A 22,797-nucleotide genomic window follows, 5' to 3' on the forward strand; every position below is an offset into this window, starting at 1 on the left:
AGAAAAGTGCCTTGTTGTACGCTGTGAGGTTTTCATGGAAGAAAATGTTTACCTTTGCTTTTATTAAGTCGCTCTTTATTTAGGCTACCTTTCTTTCACAAGGCGAGACAAGAACCCGACTATTACAATAACAGGTTTATCACTTTTTTGTCTTTTGTTCGATTGCATAGGGTACACAGCCTCGACGTCACTCTCAGTAAGTGGTGGAAGCTCAAGATCACATGCTAATTTGTTTAACTTTTCTAGAAGGATTTCATTGGTGTGTTGTGTCAGTTTGTGCACTTCGAGGTTAAGGCGTCTGCTATACTGATCTAACTCTGTTCTGTTCTGTTTTAACTCCTTTGCTGTGGAGAGGTTGAGGTGCCTATTGCCTCGGCTACTCCATATCACAAAGTTCTGCAGCAAAAAATTATATAATATTACAGTACGGTACCCAAAAATTAACAATACGGAAAAGAAAAAAAAACATAATAGCACACTGAAACCAGTTCAAATATCATGCCAATACACTATTTTCTTCGCGCAGTTCACACAGTCATAAACTATTTACACACACACCTTACTATTCTAGTGTCAGTATATACATGACCACATTTTATATATACCCATCTCTGGCTGTCTGTCATAGGCGCTTGTCCAGTCCGGTCTCCACTAAAAAGTCTGTCAGGAAGATTATTGCCTTTTTCTGGAGATGCATCTCAGGCCTCGGTCTAAGTAGTTTCTTTATTGTGAGGGGCCGTCAATCCAAACTTGCTCATTTGTTCTTTAATTTTTCTCTTTCAATCGCGTATATAACGCAATACAAAAGAATATGGCAAATATTTTCTTCTGCATGACCACAATGGCATTCCGGTGAGTTGGATCGATGCATCTTGTGCAGGAAGCTGTTTGTTCATGCTACTTCCAATCGAAGACGGTGGATTAATGTCTGTAGGTGTTGTGGGAGGTCTGTAGCTATGGAAAATTTTCTGCGTGGATCAACTTCATAAAGTACCGTTTCCTTTGATTTAGGGCTCTCAAACCACTTCTCCATCGAACAATGGTTAGCTTCTTGCGATATAAAACGTCGAATATCCGCCCCAGACATAGGGATTGCGCAATCCCGTCCTTCCTTCAATGCTTTCTTCGCGAGGCTATCAGCCTCTTCGTTTCCCTCAATTCCAATGTGGCTGGGTATCCATTGGAATACGATGTTGCGACCCTGCGATTGGGCATATTCCACAGTTTCTCCAATACATAGTGCTATTTCACCATTTTTGTAAGGTGATCTATCATTTCTGATTAGCTGAAGAGCAGGTTTGCTATCAGTGCACATCACCTATTTTCGTGGTTCTGGATTCTCGTACATAAGTTTAACTGCTTCAAAAATAGCCACCAATTCTGCTGTCGTCGATGAAGATTTGTGCGATAATTTGTACACCTTCTTTTTCTGAATTTCGGGTATAAAGACCCCACAGGCTGACGCTTCTTCAGTGCTTGATCCATCTGTATATATCTTCGTTTTTTCATTATGCATTACATGAAGCTGATGAAGTACCAGCTGTGCCGCTACTAGAGGTGCCATATCTGCTTTCTTCTCTATACCGTCTATTTCATGGATAACGTTGAGAAGTGGCAGCGTCTAAGGTGGTTTTGAAGGTTTCCATTGTTTAAATTCTGGTACTACTGCTTGAAATGATGACATAGTATCCTGTAGTCTCGTTGCCGTCCTTTGTGTTAGTGCACCGGATAGAAAATGACTTTCATGATGCGTGAAAATTCTAAATAAATTTCGAGATGTTTCTTTAGTTCGGAGTACTGCCAAAGGTGGCTCTTGAGCCTCCGCATACACTAAACACTGGAAGTTGACCGTGGTAAACCCAGACATACCCCGAAGCTCCTTGCCAATAACAAGTGAAGTCTCCTTTCGGTGGAGGCTGGAAGTCTGTGCTGCAGAGGCAGTCAGTAAGTTACGATGGGGCGTATGCAGGCAACATGTAGGGCTAATAACGACTCTGTAGTACGACCCTATTTGGCCCCGCAGAAATGCCAGAGAATACGAATGGCCTGATTCACTTTTGCCCAAGGGACTGGACATGAGGCGACCATGTTAGTCTCCGGTCTAAAATTACTCCTAAGAATTTATGAGTTTTAACAATTTGAATAGGCTGATTTTGCAGAATAATCTGGAAATTTCCAGGTCTTTATAATGTAAACGTAAGTATGGCTGTTTTAGCTAGACTCAGTGCCACACCTCTTTTTTTTAGAAAACGGTCTACATAATCCAATCCTTCTTGTAGAGCTTGCTGTACATCCAAAAATGATGGACCAGACGTCCATATACCTATATCATAATCATATACTGAACATATGATGTTAGGTGGAAGATTATACGGGAGCTACGCCATGACTACATTAAAGAGAGTAGGGCTTAGCACGCTGCCCTGTGGCACTCCTCGGTTGACGACATGTTCTGATGTTGGGCCCTTTTGCGTAACTACAAAAATTTTCCAGTGATTCAGGAAGTTAGCGATCCAACGCAGTATCTTGCCCTTGAATCCCTGTAAAACCAGGCCTTCCAGAACGTGAACGTGACTCACTGTGTTGATTTCGTGTTGGAGCTTATACACTTCTTTTTCTTTAGCCTCAGTCTCGAGTTTTCCGACTCGTTTGAGGTCCGAAAGGTCACTCGATGGTGCTTAAGTTTCGCCATAGCTACATCATATTTATTCGACATAACATTTACCGACTCTTCAATGTTCTCAACAGTTGTTTTAACTTTTTGTGAAGCTTCAACCTTTGATTTGATTGTTAGAAATTTATTTATTTGCGATGGATTTCAGCTAACTCAGAAGAAAAGCTCGTATCTGAACCACGAATTTGACCCTCTGAACAACTTTCAGCATGAACCATCGATTTGCAAGGTGCGCATGCCCATTATTTTTTTTTTTTTGCCGCTGCCGATTTCTTTTTGTAGGCACTTCTGTTACCCCAGAGCTTGTACCAACATGGTAATAGCACCTGCATTCAGGGCACATTAGCCACAAATCACTGTCGCTTATCTTCTCATTACAATTGTGACACGTGTCACCCATGTTGACACTCAAGCGAAAAGCACTCTACGCACTCGGCAGCAGAAGAAACCATAAACTAATAGATTCGTATAAGATGCTAGGAAGATGAAAAGCAACCAACCTGCAATGTGCAAGGCACGCTTTTAAAGTTCGCTGCGTGGTCTCGACGATGTCTCTACTGCTGCCGAGTGCGCAAATGCCGTAGAACCGTGCAGCAGACATCCTTTTATGGAAACAAGGGTGCTTGTTCACCAGGGGACTATCTTGGGGCCTCCGCTTGACCAATGGCTTGTTCCGGTTCTTCGGTGCGTGCTCCAACAAGCGACGATTGTGATACTGCAGTTTTCTGCAATGTACAAGGTATGCTTTTAAAGTTCGCTGCACTGCCTTGATAATGTCTCTACTGCTGCCGAGTGCGCAAATGCCGTGGAACCGTGCAGAAGACGTCCTTTTATGGAAACAAGGGTGCTTGTCCACCAGGGGACTATCTTTGGGCCTCCGCTTGACCAATAGCTTGTTCCCGTTCTTCGGTGCGTGCTCCAGCAGGCGTCGATTGTGATACCACAGTTTCCTGCAATGTACTAGTTACGCTTATAAAATTCGCTGCGTTACCCCGATGATGTCTCTACTGCTGCCGAGTGCACAAAATGTCAGAGGCTTTTGATTTTGTTCCCTACGCGCAGCTGATAGAGAAACTGGTACGTCTTGGCGTAAATAGGAAGTTGACAGAGTGGCTTAAAGCATACCTTTCTAACAGGACACAATTTGTTGAAAGTAATGGTGTGAAGTTCCGTACTTCAGGTGTGACTTCTGGTGTCCCCCAGGCCTCCGTGCTCGGTCCGGTGCACTTCTTGTGCTATATCAACGACATTGCAGAAACAGTTTCACCTAATATTAGGTTTCGCCTGTTCGCAGACGATTGCCTTATATATTCTAGAATAAATCATCGTAACAACCAGCTCGCCCTAAACGCTGCACTGGATAATATAGTCACCTGATGCAAGAAATGGAAACTGAAAGTTAACTATGGCAATACCTCGAATATGACAGTCACAAAAAACGTAAAAATGATTTGGCGATTTTCTACCTAGTAAACGGGCATGAGTTAGATCGAGTAACGCACTTTAAATACTTGGGTGTCATCCTATCTGAAGACTTTAGTGTGAAAACTCACAATAGCCACTTAAGCAGCGTTGCCGAAAAGAAGCTGTGATTTTAAGAAGAAAATTGAAACTGGCATCAACCAAAGCAATGCTTACGGCATATTTGACACTTGTGCAGCCTACGCTAGAATATGCGAGTATTATATGGGATCGGTATAGGGGATACCAGATTGATAAGATCGAAAAAATACAAAGGCGAGCAGCTAGGTTTATTTTGTCCACATTAAGAAGCACTCATTGGGTAAGTGGCATGCTAAGCCATCTTAAACTACCTCGCGTTTCAGACCGACGGAGAATAGCTAGGTTGAAGTTTATTTTCATGCTAAACAACAATTCCCTAAACTTATACACTAGTTCGTATTTAAAACCAAGGAACACTCGCACCGTCAGGGGTAGCCATGCAGGCCAGTTTCTCGCAAATATTGCCAGGGTATAACCCAAAACAATGGAAGACTGCAATGCCCTTCCACAGGCTGCAATTTTTGCAGTCACAGATAATCAGTTTGAGTCGACTTTGCTTCGTCATTACTCACTTATAAGTGATTATTAGCTGCTGTAACGTTTTATTAGTGTGTTCTTGCATTTCTTCGTGCTCCTGTCTTGCGCACGCGCTGTACACGTGGTTCTTGGTGCAGTTCCTGCGCATTCTATTGCAGAACACTTGCTGCGCTGCTTGTATGCGGCGATGTTGTGCGTGGCCGATGAGACCTTGGTTGTTGAACACGTGCTGCTTGTCTTTGTTGTCGCTATAGCTTGCCACTTTCTGCAAATGACATCTGTGCTCAAATTTGCTGTTGGATTTGTCTACGAAAATGCGTCTTTTAATGGGGCTGAGAAGTTTTGTTAGTGTTATTTCTTTTGTTGGCTACCACCCTGTAAACGCCCCACTTGGGCTAACAGTAACAATAAATATATAAAAAGTAAATTCCAAAACGCGTATGCGCGTGGGCATTCAAAAATGCGTATGCCCGTGCGCTTTCCGAAACGAGTATGCGCGTGCGCAATCTTTTGTCGGTAGTCATACAACCTGAGAATGACAGGTCAAGGCCTAGAGTTTTTTATTCTCATCCTGTGTATTCGTTCCACGGTGCTCAAGTTGACACCAAGTCTTTTCTGGAATACGCTTACGAGCACCTTCGCTTCAAGGTCGGCAGCAGAGTCCTTGTCAGTTTCTGGTATTCCAAACACCATTAGATTATTCCTCGCACTTCTTTCCTCAAAGCTCGTTATTCTTTACTGCTGCTCACTAAGAGCAACTCCTTTTGACAATTGAGCTATTGTACGGGCTTATTCTTTAATCGCTTTAAGGCTGCTTTCCACTACCTTCGTCCACTTACTCAAGCTTTCTGCATCATCTTTTATCGCCTTTTGCCAACCACACAATTCTTTCAACATTGTTTTCGTTTCTGACCCGGCGATCATTTGTACATCACCGGAAAGCAACAGACACAATGATGCAAATTTAGAAAAAAATCACTTTGGGGTACGGCAACACAACAAAGCGATCATCATTCTTGTAGCCATAATAACAGTAATAACTAACCTGTTTGAGGAACAGAAGGCAATTGGGCGACATTGCATAACTGTGCCACTGTGCACACTGAAGCCATAGGTTGAAGCTGGCTGATTTACAGGGTCAGCCATCATCCGTATTGCTTCCCGTTGATCACAGTGCCCGATAGTGCAGTTGATAGCGTGGTGCCATTGAGCGCCGATCATGTCCGCAGATGGCAAGATGGAGCACTGGTTCCACGCATGCAGTTTGTATGATGCGGCAATCAGAATTACCTGTTCAAAAAACAGAAGGCAATTAGGCGACATTGCATAACTGTGCCGCTGTGCCCACTGAGGCCGTAGGTTGAGGCTGGCGGTACATAGGGTCAGCCATCATCCTTATTGCTTCCCGTTGATCACATTGCCCGATAGTGCAGTTGATAGCGTGGTGCCATTGAGCACCGATCATGTCCGCAGATGGCAAGATGGAGCACTGGTTCCACGCATGCAGTTTGTATGATGCGGCAATCAGCATTACCTGTTCAAAAAACAGAAGGCAATTAGGCGACATTGCATAACTGTGCCGCTGTGCCCACTGAGGCCGTAGGTTGAGGCTGGCTGATTCATAGGGTCAGCCATCATCCGTATTGCTTCCCGTTGATCACAGTGCCCGATAGTGCAGTTCATAGCGTGGTGCCATTGAGCGCCGATCATGTCCGCAGATGGCAAGATGAAGCACTGGTTCCACGCATGCAGTTTGTATGATGCGGCAATCAGCATTACCTGTTCAAAAACAGAAGGCAATTAGGCGACATTGCATAACTGTGCCGCTGTGCCCACTGAGGCCGCAGGTTGAGGCTGGCTGATTCATAGGGTCAGCCATCATCCGTATTGCTTCCCGTTGATCACAGTGCCCGATAGTGCAGTTGATAGCGTGGTGCCATTGAGCGCCGATCATGTCCGCAGATGGCAAGATGGAGCACTGGTTCCACGCATGCAGTTTGTATGATGCGGCAATCAGCATTACCTGTTCAAAAAACAGAAGGCAATTAGGCGACATTGCATAACTGTGCCGCTGTGCCCACTGAGGCCGTAGGTTGAGGCTGGCTGTTTCATAGGGGTCAGCCATCATCCGTATTGCTTCCCGTTGATCACAGTGCCCGATAGTGCAGTTGATAGCGTGGTGCCATTGAGCGCCGATCATGTCCGCAGATGGCAAGATGGTGCACTGGGTCCACGCATGCAGTTTGTTTGATGTGGCAATCAGTATTACCTGTTCAAAAAACAGAAGGCAATTAGGCGACATTGCATAACTGCGCCGCTGTGCCCACTGAGGCCGTAGGTTGAGGCTGGCTGATTCATAGGGTCAGCCATCATCCGTGTTGCTTCCCGTTGATCACAGTGCCCGATAAAAAAGAAGAAAAATAAACGGAATCCATGTATAACCTGTGAAATCACACATTCAAAACGAAAAATTAGCCGTGAACGAAAAAAAAAGTAAAGAAAAAATCACAGTAATATTTTGGCACTAAGCCTTGCGCAGGAAGCTGACTGCTGCTAAGAAAACCTTCTATGATGTCACACTGACTGGTTTTATGAGGAACGATCCACACTGTGTTTGGCGGGATTTGTCACTAGACAACAAGGGTCCTAGCGACGCTGTCGTTAATGATGAACTTGTGACTGAATTCTCTCGTAATGCAACTTGTTTTTATACCTTTTTTGCATTCTGATTTTACTGATAGTTTTGCAAATGATTTTTCACCGTTTGCGCTACAATCTACATACATTTCAACAATGCCTGAGATAGAGGTGTCATATGAAGGTATTGTAGCACTTTTGCTTAATAATAAAAATAAGATATCCATAGGTCCTGAAGGTATACGAAATGCGTTTTTACGCAGGCAGTCAGAATGGGTTGGACGCTATCTTGAGAATATTGTTACACGCAAGAAGTACACGAAAAGGTTGAAAAACAGGCGAGCCTGGATGGTTCGCGTTTACTTCCACAAGGGGTCTCGAGACAGCACACCCAACGTCGTCTTCCTTCTTCACCTTTTTTTCTGAATGTTCATTCGCGCTGTATGCGCCGTGCATTGCAACCGCTCGTGACATTTCCCCGTTGGCAGACGAAGCCCGCCGGGCGAGTCACTCAGTGGTTCGTGCATTGCATAGCTTCATGCGAGCGACGTGCGCCACTTCTGTTTTAGCCGAGCGCCGTCCAGTGCTTGTGAGCCGTGCTATGCGGTAGTTGACCTCACTGAGGCGTTCGAGGATAACGTAGGGCCCGACATAGTGAGCGAGAAATTTCTGGTACAGGCCACGTTTCCGTAAAGGCGTCCAGAGCCACACCTGATCTCCAGGATTGAAGTGAACATGTCGGTGACGGTCGTCATAGCGGATCTTTGACCGGTCTTGCGAGGTGACGGTGCGTAGCCGAGCGAGGCGTCGCGCTTCTTCTGCTCTACAGAGAATCTCGTTGATCGGCTCACTGTGATGAGCAGAGTAGGGAAGCATAGTGTCAAGATTATAGCGTGGTGGACGAGCATAAAGGAGAAAGAAAGGTGAGTAACCAGTGGTCTCATGTCTTGCGGTGTTGAAAGCATAGGTGATGAAAGGCAAAATTGTGTCCCAGTTTTTGTGCGCGGAGTCGATGTACATGGACAGCATGTTGGCAAGCGTTCGGTTCGTGCGTTCCACTAGACCATTAGTCTGTGGATGGTATGGAGTGGAATGGCGGAAGCTTGATGAGCACAGACGAAGGGTCTCTTCGACAACATCCGCGGTAAATTGCCGCCCACGGTCGCTGATTACGATGCGAGGAGGTCCGTGTCTGAGGATAACTTGAAACAGCAAGAAGATGGAAACGTCTTTTGCTGTGGCCGACGGCAGTGCTGCCGTCTCACAATAACGGGTTAAGTGGTCTACGCAAACGATGACCCAACGATTGCCGTCTGTGGATCGCGGAAAAGGGCCCAGAAGATCTATACCAACTTGCTCAAAGGGGGTGCTAGGAGGCGAAACAGGCTGAAGGCGACCAGACGGCGCGTCAGTTGGTCGCTTGTAACGCTGACATTGGGTGCAGCTGGCGACGTACCGTTCGGTATCATTGCGCATCCGGGGCCAATAAAAGCGTTCCTGAGCACGGTAGAGTGTTCTTGTGCATCCAAGATGTCCGGAAGTTGGTTCGTCGTGCATGGCAGATAATACGTGACTGCGAAGGCTCTTGGGGACAACCAAAAGGTAGCGCGCACCGGTAGCCGAGAAGTTCGTCTTATATAGGGCGCCGTCACGTAAGCGAAAACGATTGTCTGCAGCGGACTCCCGCGCGGCCGCGAATAGCGGCTGTAAGCTGTCGTCTTTCCTCTGCTCTGATATGAAGGTATCCATATCCGGAAATCCCGTGGACACAAAAGCGATGTATTCATCAAAGTTGTCCGCGTCACATTCAGTCGTTGGGAGTGGCAGGCGAGAGAGACAATCAGCATCAGCGTGTCGCCGGCCGCTCTTGTAGGAAACAACGAAATCATACTCCTGCAGACGGAGCGCCCAGCGTGCTAGTCGACCAGAGGGATCCCGAAGATTCACAAGCCAGCATAGAGAGTGATGATCCGTGACGACAGTAAAGGGGCGCCCGTAGAGATACGATCGAAACCGTTGCACAGCGAAGACGACCGCCAGACACTCTTGTTCGGTGACAGTGTAGTTGCGCTCGGGGCGACTCAATGAGCGGCTAGCGTACGATATCACATGCTCGCTGTCGCCGACACGCTGAACTAGTACGGCGCCAATGCCAACACCACTAGCATCGGTATGAACTTCTGTCGGTGATGACGGATTGAAGTGGCGAAGAATAGGCTGGGACGTCAACAGTAGCTTTAGCTGCCGAAACGATGAGTCGCATTCCGAGCTCCACTCGAAAGGAACACCTTTTTGGAGAAGGCATGTGAGCGGATGAGCTATGTCAGCAAATTTGGGAATGAAACGGCGAAAGTAGGAGCATAACCCTAAAAAACTTCGTAGCTGCTTCACAGAGCGAGGTGCCTCGAATGCCTCCACAGCTGTTGTCTTTTGTGGATCTGGTCGTATACCTTCTTTGTCGATCAGGTGTCCCAGCACAAGTGTCTGTCGTTCACCAAAATGGCACTTTTTAGAATTAAGCACAAGGCCGGCCTTCCTCAAGCAGTTCAGTACCAAGTCCAGGCGCTCGTTATGCTCACGAAATGTTCGGCCGAAGATCACAACGTCGTCTAGGTAGCACATACAAACTTCCCACTTCAAACCGCGAAGTATAGTGTCCATGAACCTTTCAAACGTTGCGGGGGCGTTACAAAGCCCGAAAGGCATCACGTTGAATTCAAATAGTCCATCGGGCGTTACAAAAGCGGTCTTCTCTCTGTCATCCGGGTGCATAGGGATTTGCCAGTAACCTGATCGTAAATCCACAGAAGAGAAGTAAGAAGCCGCAAAGAGGCAATCGATGGCGTCGTCAATTCGTGGGAGTGGGTATACGTCTTTCCTAGTAACGGCATTTAGGCGACGGTAATCGACACAGAATCGCCACGTGCCGTCTTTCTTCTTCACCAGTATCACTGGAGCTGCCCAAGGGCTAGACGATTCCCGAATTACTCCTTTACCCATCATTTCTTCGACTTGAGCGCTGATGATCTTTCGCTCCGCAGAGGACACACGATATGGTTTTTGACGAATCGGTTCAGCGGATCCTGTGTTGATGCGATGGCGAGTACGGGATGCAGGAATCGATGTGGGGCCGTCGTGCTGTGCAAAGTCGAATATTGAAGAGTGTTTCGAGAGCAGGGCCATCAAAACACGACGTTCATGGTCACTGAGCGATGTAGCTACCATTCCGAGCATGTGTTCGTTTGCGGTGTGCGAGACACTGGTTTGTGCTGTATCCGGTAGTTCTGTAAGCACTGCCATAGGTATAAATGACTCTCCCTGAAACGTAGCAAGTTTTAGGCCTTGAGACAGCACTACGGCTTCAGTGGAGCAATTTAGCGTCCATAGCCCTGCGCATCCATCGGTAACTGAAACCATACAATACGGAACCAACACATTTTTCTTAAGACAGTTTCTATGGACCGGTTCCACCGCAACATCGAACGAAGTACTAACAGAAGACGAACAAACAACAGGAACGCGCATCGCGGATAAAGCGGGCACAACAGTGTCTTCAGAAACACAAAACACACTCTCTTGCTGGGATGATTCTTCTAAGAGCGCAGAGGACACACTTCCGCAAATACTGAGTTCTCCTGTTCGGCAGTCAACATTGGCGCCACACAATTTCAAAAAGTCAATGCCGAGAATTACATCGTGTGTGGAACGCGGAAGCACGGTAAACTCAGTGTTAAAGGTTTGACCACCCAAGGAGACATCCACGTTACACACACCAACCGGGTATAATGAGTCCCCACTCACTCCACGAAAGCTTGTGCTGTGGTCCCAATGAAACATAACCTTGCGTCCCAGCAGATTTTTGAACACCACACTCATGACAGAAACAGTTGCTCCCGTGTCGACTAAAGCCATGGTAGAAACGCCATCAATAAGTACATTAACCTTATTCTTCAGCATGAAGATAGGTGGAGGTATCCGAGTCGGCAGCAAAGATTTTCCAGCGACCTCACCTCCATCGGCCGCGCTGGCTAGTTTCCCGGCGGTGGTGACGCGAAGCGGCGTCGAGGAGATGATGACGTCACACGCCGTCTGGGAGATGGAGATCGAGACGCTCGGAAAGCTGGTGGTGGTGTCAGAGTACGTTCGGAGGCAGGAGAGCGGTAACGGTTTCGATACCTTTCTTGTTCTCCAGAATAGCTGTCCAGAGGGAAGTGACGGCTTCTTTCTTCTCGGAAGTAGCCTTCAAAAGTTGTGTTTCCTGGCCTATTAGTGTCCATTGCACGACCACCGTGTTGCATAAACGATCCCGACTGTCCATTGCTGAATGCCCGACGTCGGTTACAATACCTAGCTATGTGGCCAGGCGTGCCACAGTTGTAACACACGGGCAGAGGGCGAACTTCCGGACGCTGATTGAAATATTCCACAGCGGCCACAGGCTGAGAGTAACTCATCCCCTCCCCTTGGATGTCGTAGGCAGTGCTGGGTCTTCGTGGGCGAACGTCGCGTGGATGCTGATCAAAACGCCGATCAATCGAGTCGTAATGGCGTTGTTCGGTCTGGCCATAATGCGGGTCGTGTCGGTAGCTGTTACAATCCGCAGCATTCACCGAATGCTGCCAAGTAGCCGGAGGAGATGCGCAGACGGCGTCTCGGAAAGCGACGGAGGCGCAACGCGGCACCGCATAACGCGTTTGTTCTTCGTGCCGCAGGAGCTCCTCACGGACAATCTGCCGAATGGTAGCTGAGAGGTCTGTCTGCGGACTCGCGTCAACGCTGGCCACAGTCGTGACATTGGCTAGCCGTCCAAACTTCGGCGTGATTCGGCGAGTTTTCAGCGCCTCGAATGTGCGGCAGTGCCGAATCACGTCTGATACGGTGTTCAGGTTGTCTTTTCCAATGAGGAAGTTATAGACGTCTTCCGCAATACCTTTTAAAAGGTGTCCCACTTTATCTTCCTCGGGCATTCGAGAGTCGATGGTCTTACACAGCTTGAGAACTTCTTCAATATATGTCGTGCAAGTCTCGCCGATCACCTGAGCTCTCTGAGCTAAAGCTGTTTCCGCTCGTTTCTTCTTAGTGTCCGAGTCGCTAAAGCACTTCTTCATTTCTTCAATAAGACTGCTCCATGTAGTAAGCGTGTCGGCGTGGTTTTCATACCAAACCAGGGCCGTGTCCGTCAAATAAAAAACGACATGCCTGAGCTGGCTGGCCGGGTTCCAGTTGTTGCATTGGCTTACCCTTTCGTAATGGGTCAGCCATTCATCGAAGTCTTCCCCTGGCTTTGCTGAGAACGGCCGTGGCTCTCGGTAATGCTGATACAGCGGTGGTCTTGCCGAGGCATTGCTGAGGGGGTCATTTTGCTCCAGAGACATGTCGGGGCGCGATGGCGAAAGTCCGGCAAGGCGACGGCTTCTACGAAGTTCTGGTGCTGACGGCTCCGTCGTAGGTCGTGGGAGGTACCCAGCACAGCTCCACCAAATGTTACACGCAAGAAGTACACGAAAAGGTTGAAAAACAGGCGAGCCTGGATGGTTCGCGTTTACTTCCACAAGGGGTCTCGAGACAGCACACCCAACGTCGTCTTCCTTCTTCACCTTTTTTTCTGAATGTTCATTCGCGCTGTATGCGCCGTGCATTGCAACCGCTCGTGACAATATATTTAAGGCATCGCTAGAACAGAAACGAATTCCAGATGATTGGCTAGTCGCAAAAGTTGCTCCAGTACACAAATCAGGTGGAAAGCAAGACATAGTAAACTACCAGCCTATTTCATTCACTTGCGTGTTCTGCAAGCTTCTGGAGCACATATCAAAACCAATCTACAGTTATCTTGAAAACAAGAGCGCATTTTTTCTAATCAGCACGGCTTTCGACGGAACTTATTCACTGTTACACAATTGGTAGAAACAATTATGACTTTTCAACTGCTCTAGATAACATAAAATAGATAGACGCTATAGATATATATTTATCGAATGCTTTTGACCGTGTTGTGCACACCGACGTAATAAGTGAGCTAATGGAAATGACTATAAATTAAGAAGTTGTAGCGTAGATCCGCTTACACCTCACATGTCGGACACAATACGTTGAAATAAACGGCAACAAATCGGATCTGCTAAACATAAGTTCAGGCGTACCACAGGGATCCGTTTTGGGACCCCTACTTTTTTTATTAACATAAATGATATTGCTAATGACATAAGTGACGACATAACCCCCCGGTTCATTGATTGATCGATATGTGGGGTTTAACGTCCCAAAACCACCATATGGTTATGAGAGACGCCGTAGTGGAGGGCTCCGAAAATTTCGACCACCTGGGGTTCTTTACGTGCACCCAAATCTCACCACATGGCCTTACAAAATTTCCGCCTGCATCGGAAATGCAGCCGCCGCAGCCGGGATTTGATCCCGCGACCTGCGGGTCAGAAGCCGAGTACCTTAGCCCCTAGACCACCGCGGTGGGGCATAACCTACAGGTTGTTCGCAGATGATTGCCTGATATACCGCGAAATCAATAACCAGAATGATCAGGCGTCACTTATGCAAGCTCTTAGAGCTATAGGAAGATTAGCCACTAGATGACGAATAAAAATCAAATAATTCAAATCAGTTATGCTCAGAGTTACGAACAGAAAAAAACATGTATTTAAATGTCAATATTAGATGAATACCACAGGTGTAAATGAAGCAGACTCGATAAAATACCTAGGCCTAATCATTTCAAATGACTTAAGTTGGAAACCACACGTGAACAGCATTTGTGCAGCTGCAAAAAAAAAGTTATGCTTTTTTCGTCGCAAACTAAAGCCAGCAACACTACCCATTAAGCTGGTTGCATATTTTATCTGCGTAATGCCAACGTTAGAATACGCCAGTGCAGTGTGGAATCCCTTCCAGTCGGGGATAATAAATCAAATTGAAAAAAATATAGAGAAAAGCCGCAAGGCTAATTTCATCGTGTTATAATAAAATGACTCGGTTTCTGAAATGCTTTGGTAGCTCTAATGGCCTACGCTGGCTCAACGCCGGAAAGTCGATCGTTTTAAATTTATTTTTTTGTTATCAAAAGGACACATCAATATTGAAGCTAAACCTTATATTGTTCCCAGGTCCTCCAGCAATGTCAGATCCTGATATCAATTTGTGCATTCACTTCCAAAATGCAATATTGATGTGTATGCGTATTCATATTTTTTCCACGAACGATAAAAGAGTGGAATCAATTGCCAGTGTCGGTACTGAATTCCAAGAGCATAGAAAGCTTGAAAAGTGCATTAAAACTATGTTGTGAACACTGAGTGTTGCTATAGTATTGTACATATGTTGCCATGCTGTTCGATAATAAATCGTGTAATTACTTCATATTGGATACTATACCACCATCGCTATATATGTATGTACGTTCGTATTAATAGCGTTCTTTCTCTGAGTATATTTATAACTTTCCTTTTCATTACAATATGTTGTACTTGTTTTTGATTTATGTTAAGATTTATTGTGCTCACCCTGTTACGGCCATAATGGCCAACAGTATTTGGAAAATACAAAAAATGGAATTCAAGCAGAAAAAAATATTTGCTAGGTGATAAATGCGTAAGCACCTCATCGGTTGCTTTATCACACGCAGAGCGTGATTACCTGGCTAGGCTTTGAGGCAATAGATGACCCGTAACACGTGCCTTGATACTGACGCATTGAATACGCTTGTACTTTATCTTCATGTTCTGTAATCATTCTTTTTTAGGCAGATATATTCTTACCACAATGTTAAAAAAAGTTAGTTGGAAGTCAGCGCTGTTTCTGTCTGCCCTGTCCTTTTTTTTATGAAAAAAAAACTTTCAAATATGACTACTCACCATGAGCCCAAGCTTCACCTTTTGTGACTTACAAGGTTACTTTGCCGATGTGTAGCATTTTCACCTCCCATCGTGACCGGTCAGTTCACTTCTGCTTTCACGCGCGCTCTTTTTTTTTCGGGAGATAACTCAGCAGGACGCCACAAAAGGGGATGAAGCGGCCGTGCCCTGGCAAAATAATGACGGGTAATTGATATAGACCGTTTGTCGTGACTGGTGAGATGGCGCAAAGGGCAAACAGGCACGCTAGTCTCGCCGTAGAGTTACTGTATTGCCCCTTTTGGTGATTGCAAAGAAACCGCGTGAGCGTCTTTTTGGTGATCTCTCGACACTTCCGGTTAAACAAGTTCCACCCGACCGGCTCCTGTCTCAAGCAACCATTCCCATGCAAACACGCCGCATGCGCTGCATTGCTGATGTTTTCTTCATAACATATGCGTTATCGTTTGCACCTCAGCACTGCCTGATGACCATGAGAAGTGGATTTGAACGTTTAATGCTGCATTTTCCAAAATAAGAGCTGAAGCCCTGGCCTCTGCTCAGGGCTGTCAGTGAGCCGAATTCGCAGGGCCCGAGACAGCCACGCTGAGGACAAGAACCACCTTTAATGCACGACACAAAATAATCACAAACTGCTTTCTGAACCTGCTCAGCACGGCATAACGCACACAGGAGGACCACAAGCCCAGAGCAATCAATCACCGCAGATTGGCGGTCAAGGGAGCATACGCAGCAAAACAATGGCAGGAAAATCAGCATGAAACATTGCAGCAGGAAATAAAACACAGGTGCCACTCACCGTAGAATACGCGCCATTGACTCGCCTTATAGCCGTCGCCCCCAAACCGGTGAGGCTTCTCTGTAGCACGCACGGAAGAAACACCCTCGCGCTTCGTGCGATGGATGCCGTATCCCATCGCTCACCTGCCACAAAAAAAAAAAAAAAACAAAAAATGGCTCGTCTCGCTTCCGTCTTATCTGCCAGCTACTTTTCTGCCCCCTTTGGATTTTTTGGATGCTGACGATCGTCCCGCGCATGTGCAATGCGCATGTGCTCTGCTCACCCTACTTCTACCGTGGGTCCTGCAGATCAGGGCCCATCGGCCCGACAATCCTTCCCCCCCCCCCCCCCCCCACACACACACACAAGGACGGACACTCCACTGAGCGTCATAGTGCACAGACTACTATAGGCAATAATAAACACTATAAAAAATACAACACAGTAATCTAAGAAGCAATCCCTGATACGTGCACACAGGTCGTCGGGCGCTACAACACTGCATTATTATACGCGTGTCCATGTCGACGCAGTTTTTCAGGCACCACAACACATCAGCACTCGTCGCAAGTCTTTGTCATGAGTTGCACCGTACGAAACCTGCGCACACGTCACGCATCACACCACCATTCGTGGCCAGACTTTGCCCTTTGGTTGCACAGAATGGAACGTCCACGTAGCGTGTGTAGATATTCACAGCAGCCTGTGCCGGCCAGTGAAAGCCACCAACATTGTTTAAAGGTTTATGTGGACGCGCTCAGTAATGCTGGCCTGAGAGTGGTAAGGCGTCGTTTTTTTTTGTGTTGTACAACAAAAACTTTGCAAGTGTTCGCAAATATCTACCTGTGAAATATGTGGCAATGTCTGTTATCTGAAAAACGAAGCGAGTGAACGTCTGCAGCTGAAAACCCTAAATTATTTTGAATCAAACCGGCGTGATGGGTACAGCTATACCCATTTCGAAGAATAGTCAGTAACTACGAACAAGTACCGACACCTCTTAGGTGATTTCGGGTATGAGCACATTGCGTCACAGGCAACGATTTTCCATGGTTACCTGCTTTCCACAGATTGCATGAGGCCCGGTGGCTTGCCTCTGCTCAGTTTGGCAGTCTAGCAGGTAGGGCAAGTGCGAGCGTATGTTATGATGTCCTTTTTCATGTGCGGCCATGTGGCAACGCGACACAACTTTTAAAAAGTTCTCTTGCCATCACTGTGACCAGCGAGGTGTGTACCGTGAAAGTACACTAAGAAAGTTTTGCATAGAGTCCGAGGAATGAAATCGCGGAACGGGGATTCATCATTCTGCGTCTCAAGTGAGAATACACAACGCAAGAGGAGGCTGTGATCGGCTTGCAAGTAGCTGCCATGAGCGTTCGCGGCCCATGTGTTCCCGGTGGTGCTGGCAGCGCCCAGGCCACTGCATATATGCTTGCACTGGTTGTCACTTCTCTAAGCCCCAAGGTGCCGCCGTAGTTAGACCAGTGTCCTCCAGGAATTTTCAGACACTGTAACGATGAGGGCCTCGGTGGCTGCTTTACTGTCCCCGGACAGTGGCGCTCGGGAAAGCAGGTAAGCCACTTTGTTGCTGGTGCCTTCCTTGTATTCCAATCTGTAGTTATACATCTGAACAAAAAGAGCCTGCCAGCTCAAACGACTGGATGGATTTTGGAGCTTTGATAGCCATCACAGCGTCTGGTAATTGGCTTGAATCGTAAAGGCAGCTCCGTCCAGATATGGGCAGAATGCCTGCGGTATGTCCCAATGAGTATTTTGAAAAGGCTCTGAAAGGCCACTTTTTTAGCTTTCGCTTTGACTGTGGTGCGTCTTTCATGCACGCCTGGCATTTTTTATCGGAGGCTCAAATTTCACACGAGCGAATCTTGCCGTGCACTTTGAACTGCTCTTCCGTGGAAGGCGTTGGCCGACTTTCTACGGCACGATGCCGCTAGCGTGAGCTCGCCTTTACACGCTAAAACATTGCAGGTGCCGAGCAACGACCAAATGGCGTGACCTTGAAATCGAAAGGACAGTCTGGTGTTATAAAGGTGGTCGTCTCTCGATCTCTCTCATCGGCCTCGATTTGCCAATTGCACTCTTGAAGTCTATCAAAGAAAAGTAAAATTATCGGTTGGACAATGAATACAAGTATCATTTCAGGTAATTTGTTATTTCAAAAACTGAATAAGATGTTCTGGCGCATGCATCTTTTTTTTCATTTTTGCAATTGTGTCATCTCATCGCCTTCTGGACTGTGTATACACAATCTAAGAAAAAATCCAGCTCAATGGGCTAACAACGTCAACTTTAGTCCTCAAATCGTTTTTTTAGTCCACCAAAAGACCAAGCGTGATGTAGAGAGTGTCGTGTGCAAATTCGGAGGACTAACAAGAGGCGAACGGCTTACGTACTCCTTCGGGTAGGGGCAAACTGGTTGAAGGAACGAAAAGACGCTCTTTCTACAGCCCTTGTTGTGTGGACGGCTCAGCAGCCTTTCGAAGGTCTGGATCTCAGTCAAGTGCGCCTTATTTTTTTTAACTCACCCTTCTACGCTGACGGCGTGACCGCAGCGCGAAGTGCCCCACCGCGGTGGTCTAGTGGCTAAGGTGCTCGGCTGCTGACCCGCAGGTTGCGGGTTCGAATCCCGGCTGCGGCGGCTGCACTTCCGATGGAGGCAGAAATGTTGTAGGCCCATGTGCTCAGATTTGTGTGCACGTTAAAGAACCCCAGGTGGTCAAAATTTCCGGAGCCCTCCTCTACGGCGTCTCTCATAATCATATGGTGGTTTTGGGACGTTAAACCCCACATATCAATCAATCGCAGCGCGAAGTGGAAGACTGAGAAGTGAAAATGTGGCAAATGCAAGTTCAGGAGTTCAGTGAACTCATAACAAGGCTCCTCAGCCTACTTACAGTTACGACGAAGAAAATAACGCGAGAAAAGAATAGTTTGTCGAAGAATACTGCGCCGACCATTATAATGATTTCAAACGTAGTTAAATTAGCTTCACAATATTTACTAGCGGTGACAATTGCGCAAGCCTGACGGACTTTCATTTGAGCACGTATATTGTATATCGGAGCAGCGATGGCGCGGTGGTTCGAGCATCCGCCTCGCATGCAAGATCTCCGTGGCTCGAATCGCGGTGCCACACAGTTCCCAACTGGCTAGTAAAAACTCCGCGAGGTGATGGAACTTCATTAAGAGTCCTGGGGTGCGGCCTCACCAGTGACCACCGCTGGTAACGTACTCCATCACCAGAGACGGATTGGCCATTCGGGTGCAGTATCTGGCAACTACTTCCCACATGCATACGTCAAATAACTCACGGCTCTCAGTCCCCAGCAGCTGCGAAGCAACTCACTACGGCGGCGGTCAGATCTGCAACCCAGCAGAGGGTGCTAAGAGTCTATGGATCCGGACAGGCCGCCGTTGGAACCTGAACTTGGCAATGTTTAACGCTAAAACCTTATCTAGTGAGGCAAGCCTTGCTGTACTATTCGAGGAGCTAGAGGGTGGTAAATGGGATATAACAGGACTCACTGAGGTTAGGAGAACAGATGAGGCCTATACGGTGCTACAGAATGAGCACGTTCTTTGCTATCGGAGCTTGGCTGACAGAAGAGAACTGAAAATAGGGTTCCTTATTCACGGAAACATAGCTGGCACCTTAGAGGAATACTATAGAATTAATGAACGGGTGGTAGCTATTGTAATTAAATGCAGTATGAGAGGCAAGATGAAGGTGGTACAGGCTTACGCGCCTACTTCCAGCCATGATGACGTTTCAGCTGAAAGCTTCTATGAAGACGGGGAATGGGCAATGAGTAAGGTAAAACCACAGTATACTATACTGATGGGAGACTTTAATGCAAAAGTAGGGAAGAAACAGGCTGGAGACCAGGCAGTGGAAGATTATGTCATCGGTACTAGAAATGTTAGAGGAGAGCTACAAGTAGAATTCGCAGATCGCAATAATTTACGGATTTTGAATACCTTATTCCAAAAGAAGGAAACCGTAAGGGGACATGAAGGAGCCCTTGTCTAAAATAAGAACTGTATAGACACCCATTATAATGAGTGCACACCCAGGCATCGTTCAGGATGTGGAAGTGCTTGGCAAGGTACGATGCAGGGACCATAGAATGGTACGGTCTCGAATTCACCTAGACTTGAAAAAAGAACGACAGAAACTGGTACCCAAGAAGCAAATCAACGAGCTAGCACTGAAAGGAAAAGTAGAGAAATTCAGTCTCACTTCATAACAGGTAATCTACTCTTATGTAGGAAACTAGCCTTAGCGTTGACGCAATGAATGACAATCTGACGAGTATCATTACGGAGTGTGCAGTGGAAGTTGGAGGTACAGTGCTTAGAGAGGACACCTGCAAGCTGTCCCAGGAAACGAACAACCTTATTAAAAAGTGCAAAAGCACGAAAGTATCAAGTACAACAGATAAAATAGAACTGGCAAAGCTTTGGAAGTCGATTAATAAGCGTAAAGTATTTGATGCAACAAAGTATCACATGAAGAGAATTGAACACACTCTGAAAAACAGAGGAAGCATCAAAGCACTGAAGAGGAAACGTGGGATAGGCAGAAATCGTATGTATGCACTAAGGAACAAAGAAAGCAAAATAATTACCAATATGGATAGGATAGTTAAAATAGCAGAGGAGTTTTACTGAGACCTGTTCAGTAGCCAGGACGACCCCGACCTTAATACTATAGGAACTAGCAGTAACCCAGATGACACCCCACCAGTAATAATGGAAGAAGTCAGAAAAGCTTTGGAGAGCATGCAAAGAGGTAAAGCTGCTGGTGAGGGTCAGGTAACATAAGATCTGCTGAAAAATGGAGGACAGATTGTGTTAGAAAAAATAGCCACCCTGTTTACGAGGTGACTCTTGACGGGAAGAGTACCAGAGTCTTGGAAGAATGCTAACATCATCTTTATACAAAAGAAAGGAGATGACAAGGACTTGACTAATTACAGGCCGATCAGCTTGCTCTCCGTAGTATAAACGGCTATTTACAAAGGTAATTGCTAACAGAGTTAAGAAAACATTATAATTGAATCAACCAAAGGAACAAACAGGATTTCGAACAGGCTACTCAACAATCGACCACATTCATACCATCAATCAGGTAATAGAGAAATGCGCGGAATATGCCCAGCCACTATACATAGCTTTCATAGAATAAGAGAAGGCGTTTGATTGATTAGAAATATCAGCAGTCATGCAGACACTGCGGAATCAGGGCGTAGATGAAGTATATGTAAACATCATGGAAGAAATCTACAGGGGATCAACTGCTACCATATTGCTTCATAAAGAAAGCAACAGAATACCATTCAAAACGGGTGTAAGGCAGAGGGATACAATCTCCCCTATGCTGTTTACCGCGTGCTTACAGGAGGTTTTCAGAGGCCTAAAATGGGAACAGTTAGGGATAAGAGTTAATGGAGAATACCTTAGTAACCTGCGCTTCGCCAATGGCATTGCATTTCTGAGTAACTCAGGTGACGAATTGCAACTCATGATTACGGAGTTAGACAAGGAGAGCGGAAAAGTGGGCCTTAAATTTAATCTGCAGAAAACAAAAGTAATGTACAACAACCTCGGAAGAGAGCAGCGCTTTGAGATAGGTAATAGTCCACATGAAGTTGTAAAAGACTATGTCTACTTAGGGCAGTTAATAACCGCGGAGCCGAACCACGAAATTGAAGTAGCTAGAATAATAAGAATGGGGTGGAGCACACTTGGCAAGCACTCTGAAATCATAACAGGTAGATTGCCACTATTTCTCTAGAGGGAGGTATCAAACAGCTGCATCTTGCCGGTACTTAGCTTTGGAGCAAAAACCCGAAGACTTACAAAGAGGGTTCAGCTTAAATTGAGGACGACGCAGCAAGCAATAGAAAGAAAAATGGTAGGTGTAACTTTAAGAGACAAGAAGAGAGCAGAGTGGATTAGGGAAGAAACGGTGGTTAAGGATATCATAGTTCAAATCACGAAAAAGAAAGGGACAAGGGCCGGGCATGTAGTGCGTAGACAGGATAACTGCTGGTCATTGAGGGTCACTGACTGGATTCCCAGAGAAGGCAAGCGGGTTGCGGGGAGACAGAAGTTTAGGTGGGCAGATGAAATTAAGAAGTTTGCGGGAATAAATTAGCAGCAGCAAGAACAGGAGCGAGTTGCCTGGCGGAACATGGGAGAGGCCTTTAGCCTGCAGTGGACGTAGTCAGGCTGATGAAGAAGAAGAAGATGATGATGATGATGATTTGTATCCATTTGCAATGGACTTTTTTGGAATTAGTCACAGTCAGTGTAGTTGAAAGTGCGGCTCGTGTTCGTCACCTGTGGTGATATCTTTACAGCGAAACATGTTATGAGATCATATCTCGGGTCACGTGAGATATGACGTATGCATGTGGGAGGTTAGGTGGGCAGATGAGATTAAGAAGTTCGCGGGTATAACTTGGCAGCAGCAAGCACAGGACCGGGTTAACTGGCGGAACATGGGAGAGGCCTTTGTCCTGCAGTGGACGTAGTCAGGCTGATGATGATGATGATGCTGATGATGATGATGATGAGATATGACAGTTGTCCGCCACCGCTGCAGCTGCAGGCATCCGTAACTACACCGCACGAAATTAGAAAAAAAAACTAGCACTCACGACACAGTGGAGCTGGAACACGGGTACGCTGTGTGCCAGCCCAGTACTCTGCCACTGAGCCACGCCGGTACTTGAGACTTGTTGGCAACTTGCCTTAGGCAGGCTCGGTGTAGGTAA

At 46.5% G+C, this 22,797-nt stretch overlaps 1 protein-coding gene across 4 annotated transcripts in view; it reads right to left on the reverse strand.

The window, feature by feature from the left end:
- The window catches only part of LOC119166698 (uncharacterized), a 133,047-nt gene that overhangs the window by 91,659 nt on the left and 18,591 nt on the right, over positions 1-22,797 (reverse strand). For 2 of the 4 annotated variants that reach the window (XM_075882411.1, XM_075882412.1), the window contains exons 2-3: positions 16,016-16,140; positions 3,800-3,909 (exon numbers count right to left, since the gene is read on the reverse strand). In XM_075882411.1, the coding sequence (XP_075738526.1) occupies positions 3,800-3,909; positions 16,016-16,140 (235 nt within the window). Of the gene's footprint in view, positions 1-3,799; positions 3,910-15,216; positions 15,385-16,015; positions 16,141-22,797 lie in introns of those variants that run through there. The other 2 variants (XR_012888464.1, XM_075882413.1) reach the window with 2 other exon arrangements.

This window comes from Rhipicephalus microplus, unplaced genomic scaffold, assembly GCF_043290135.1.
Source record: "Rhipicephalus microplus isolate Deutch F79 unplaced genomic scaffold, USDA_Rmic scaffold_12, whole genome shotgun sequence".
NCBI lineage: Eukaryota > Metazoa > Arthropoda > Arachnida > Ixodida > Ixodidae > Rhipicephalus > Rhipicephalus microplus.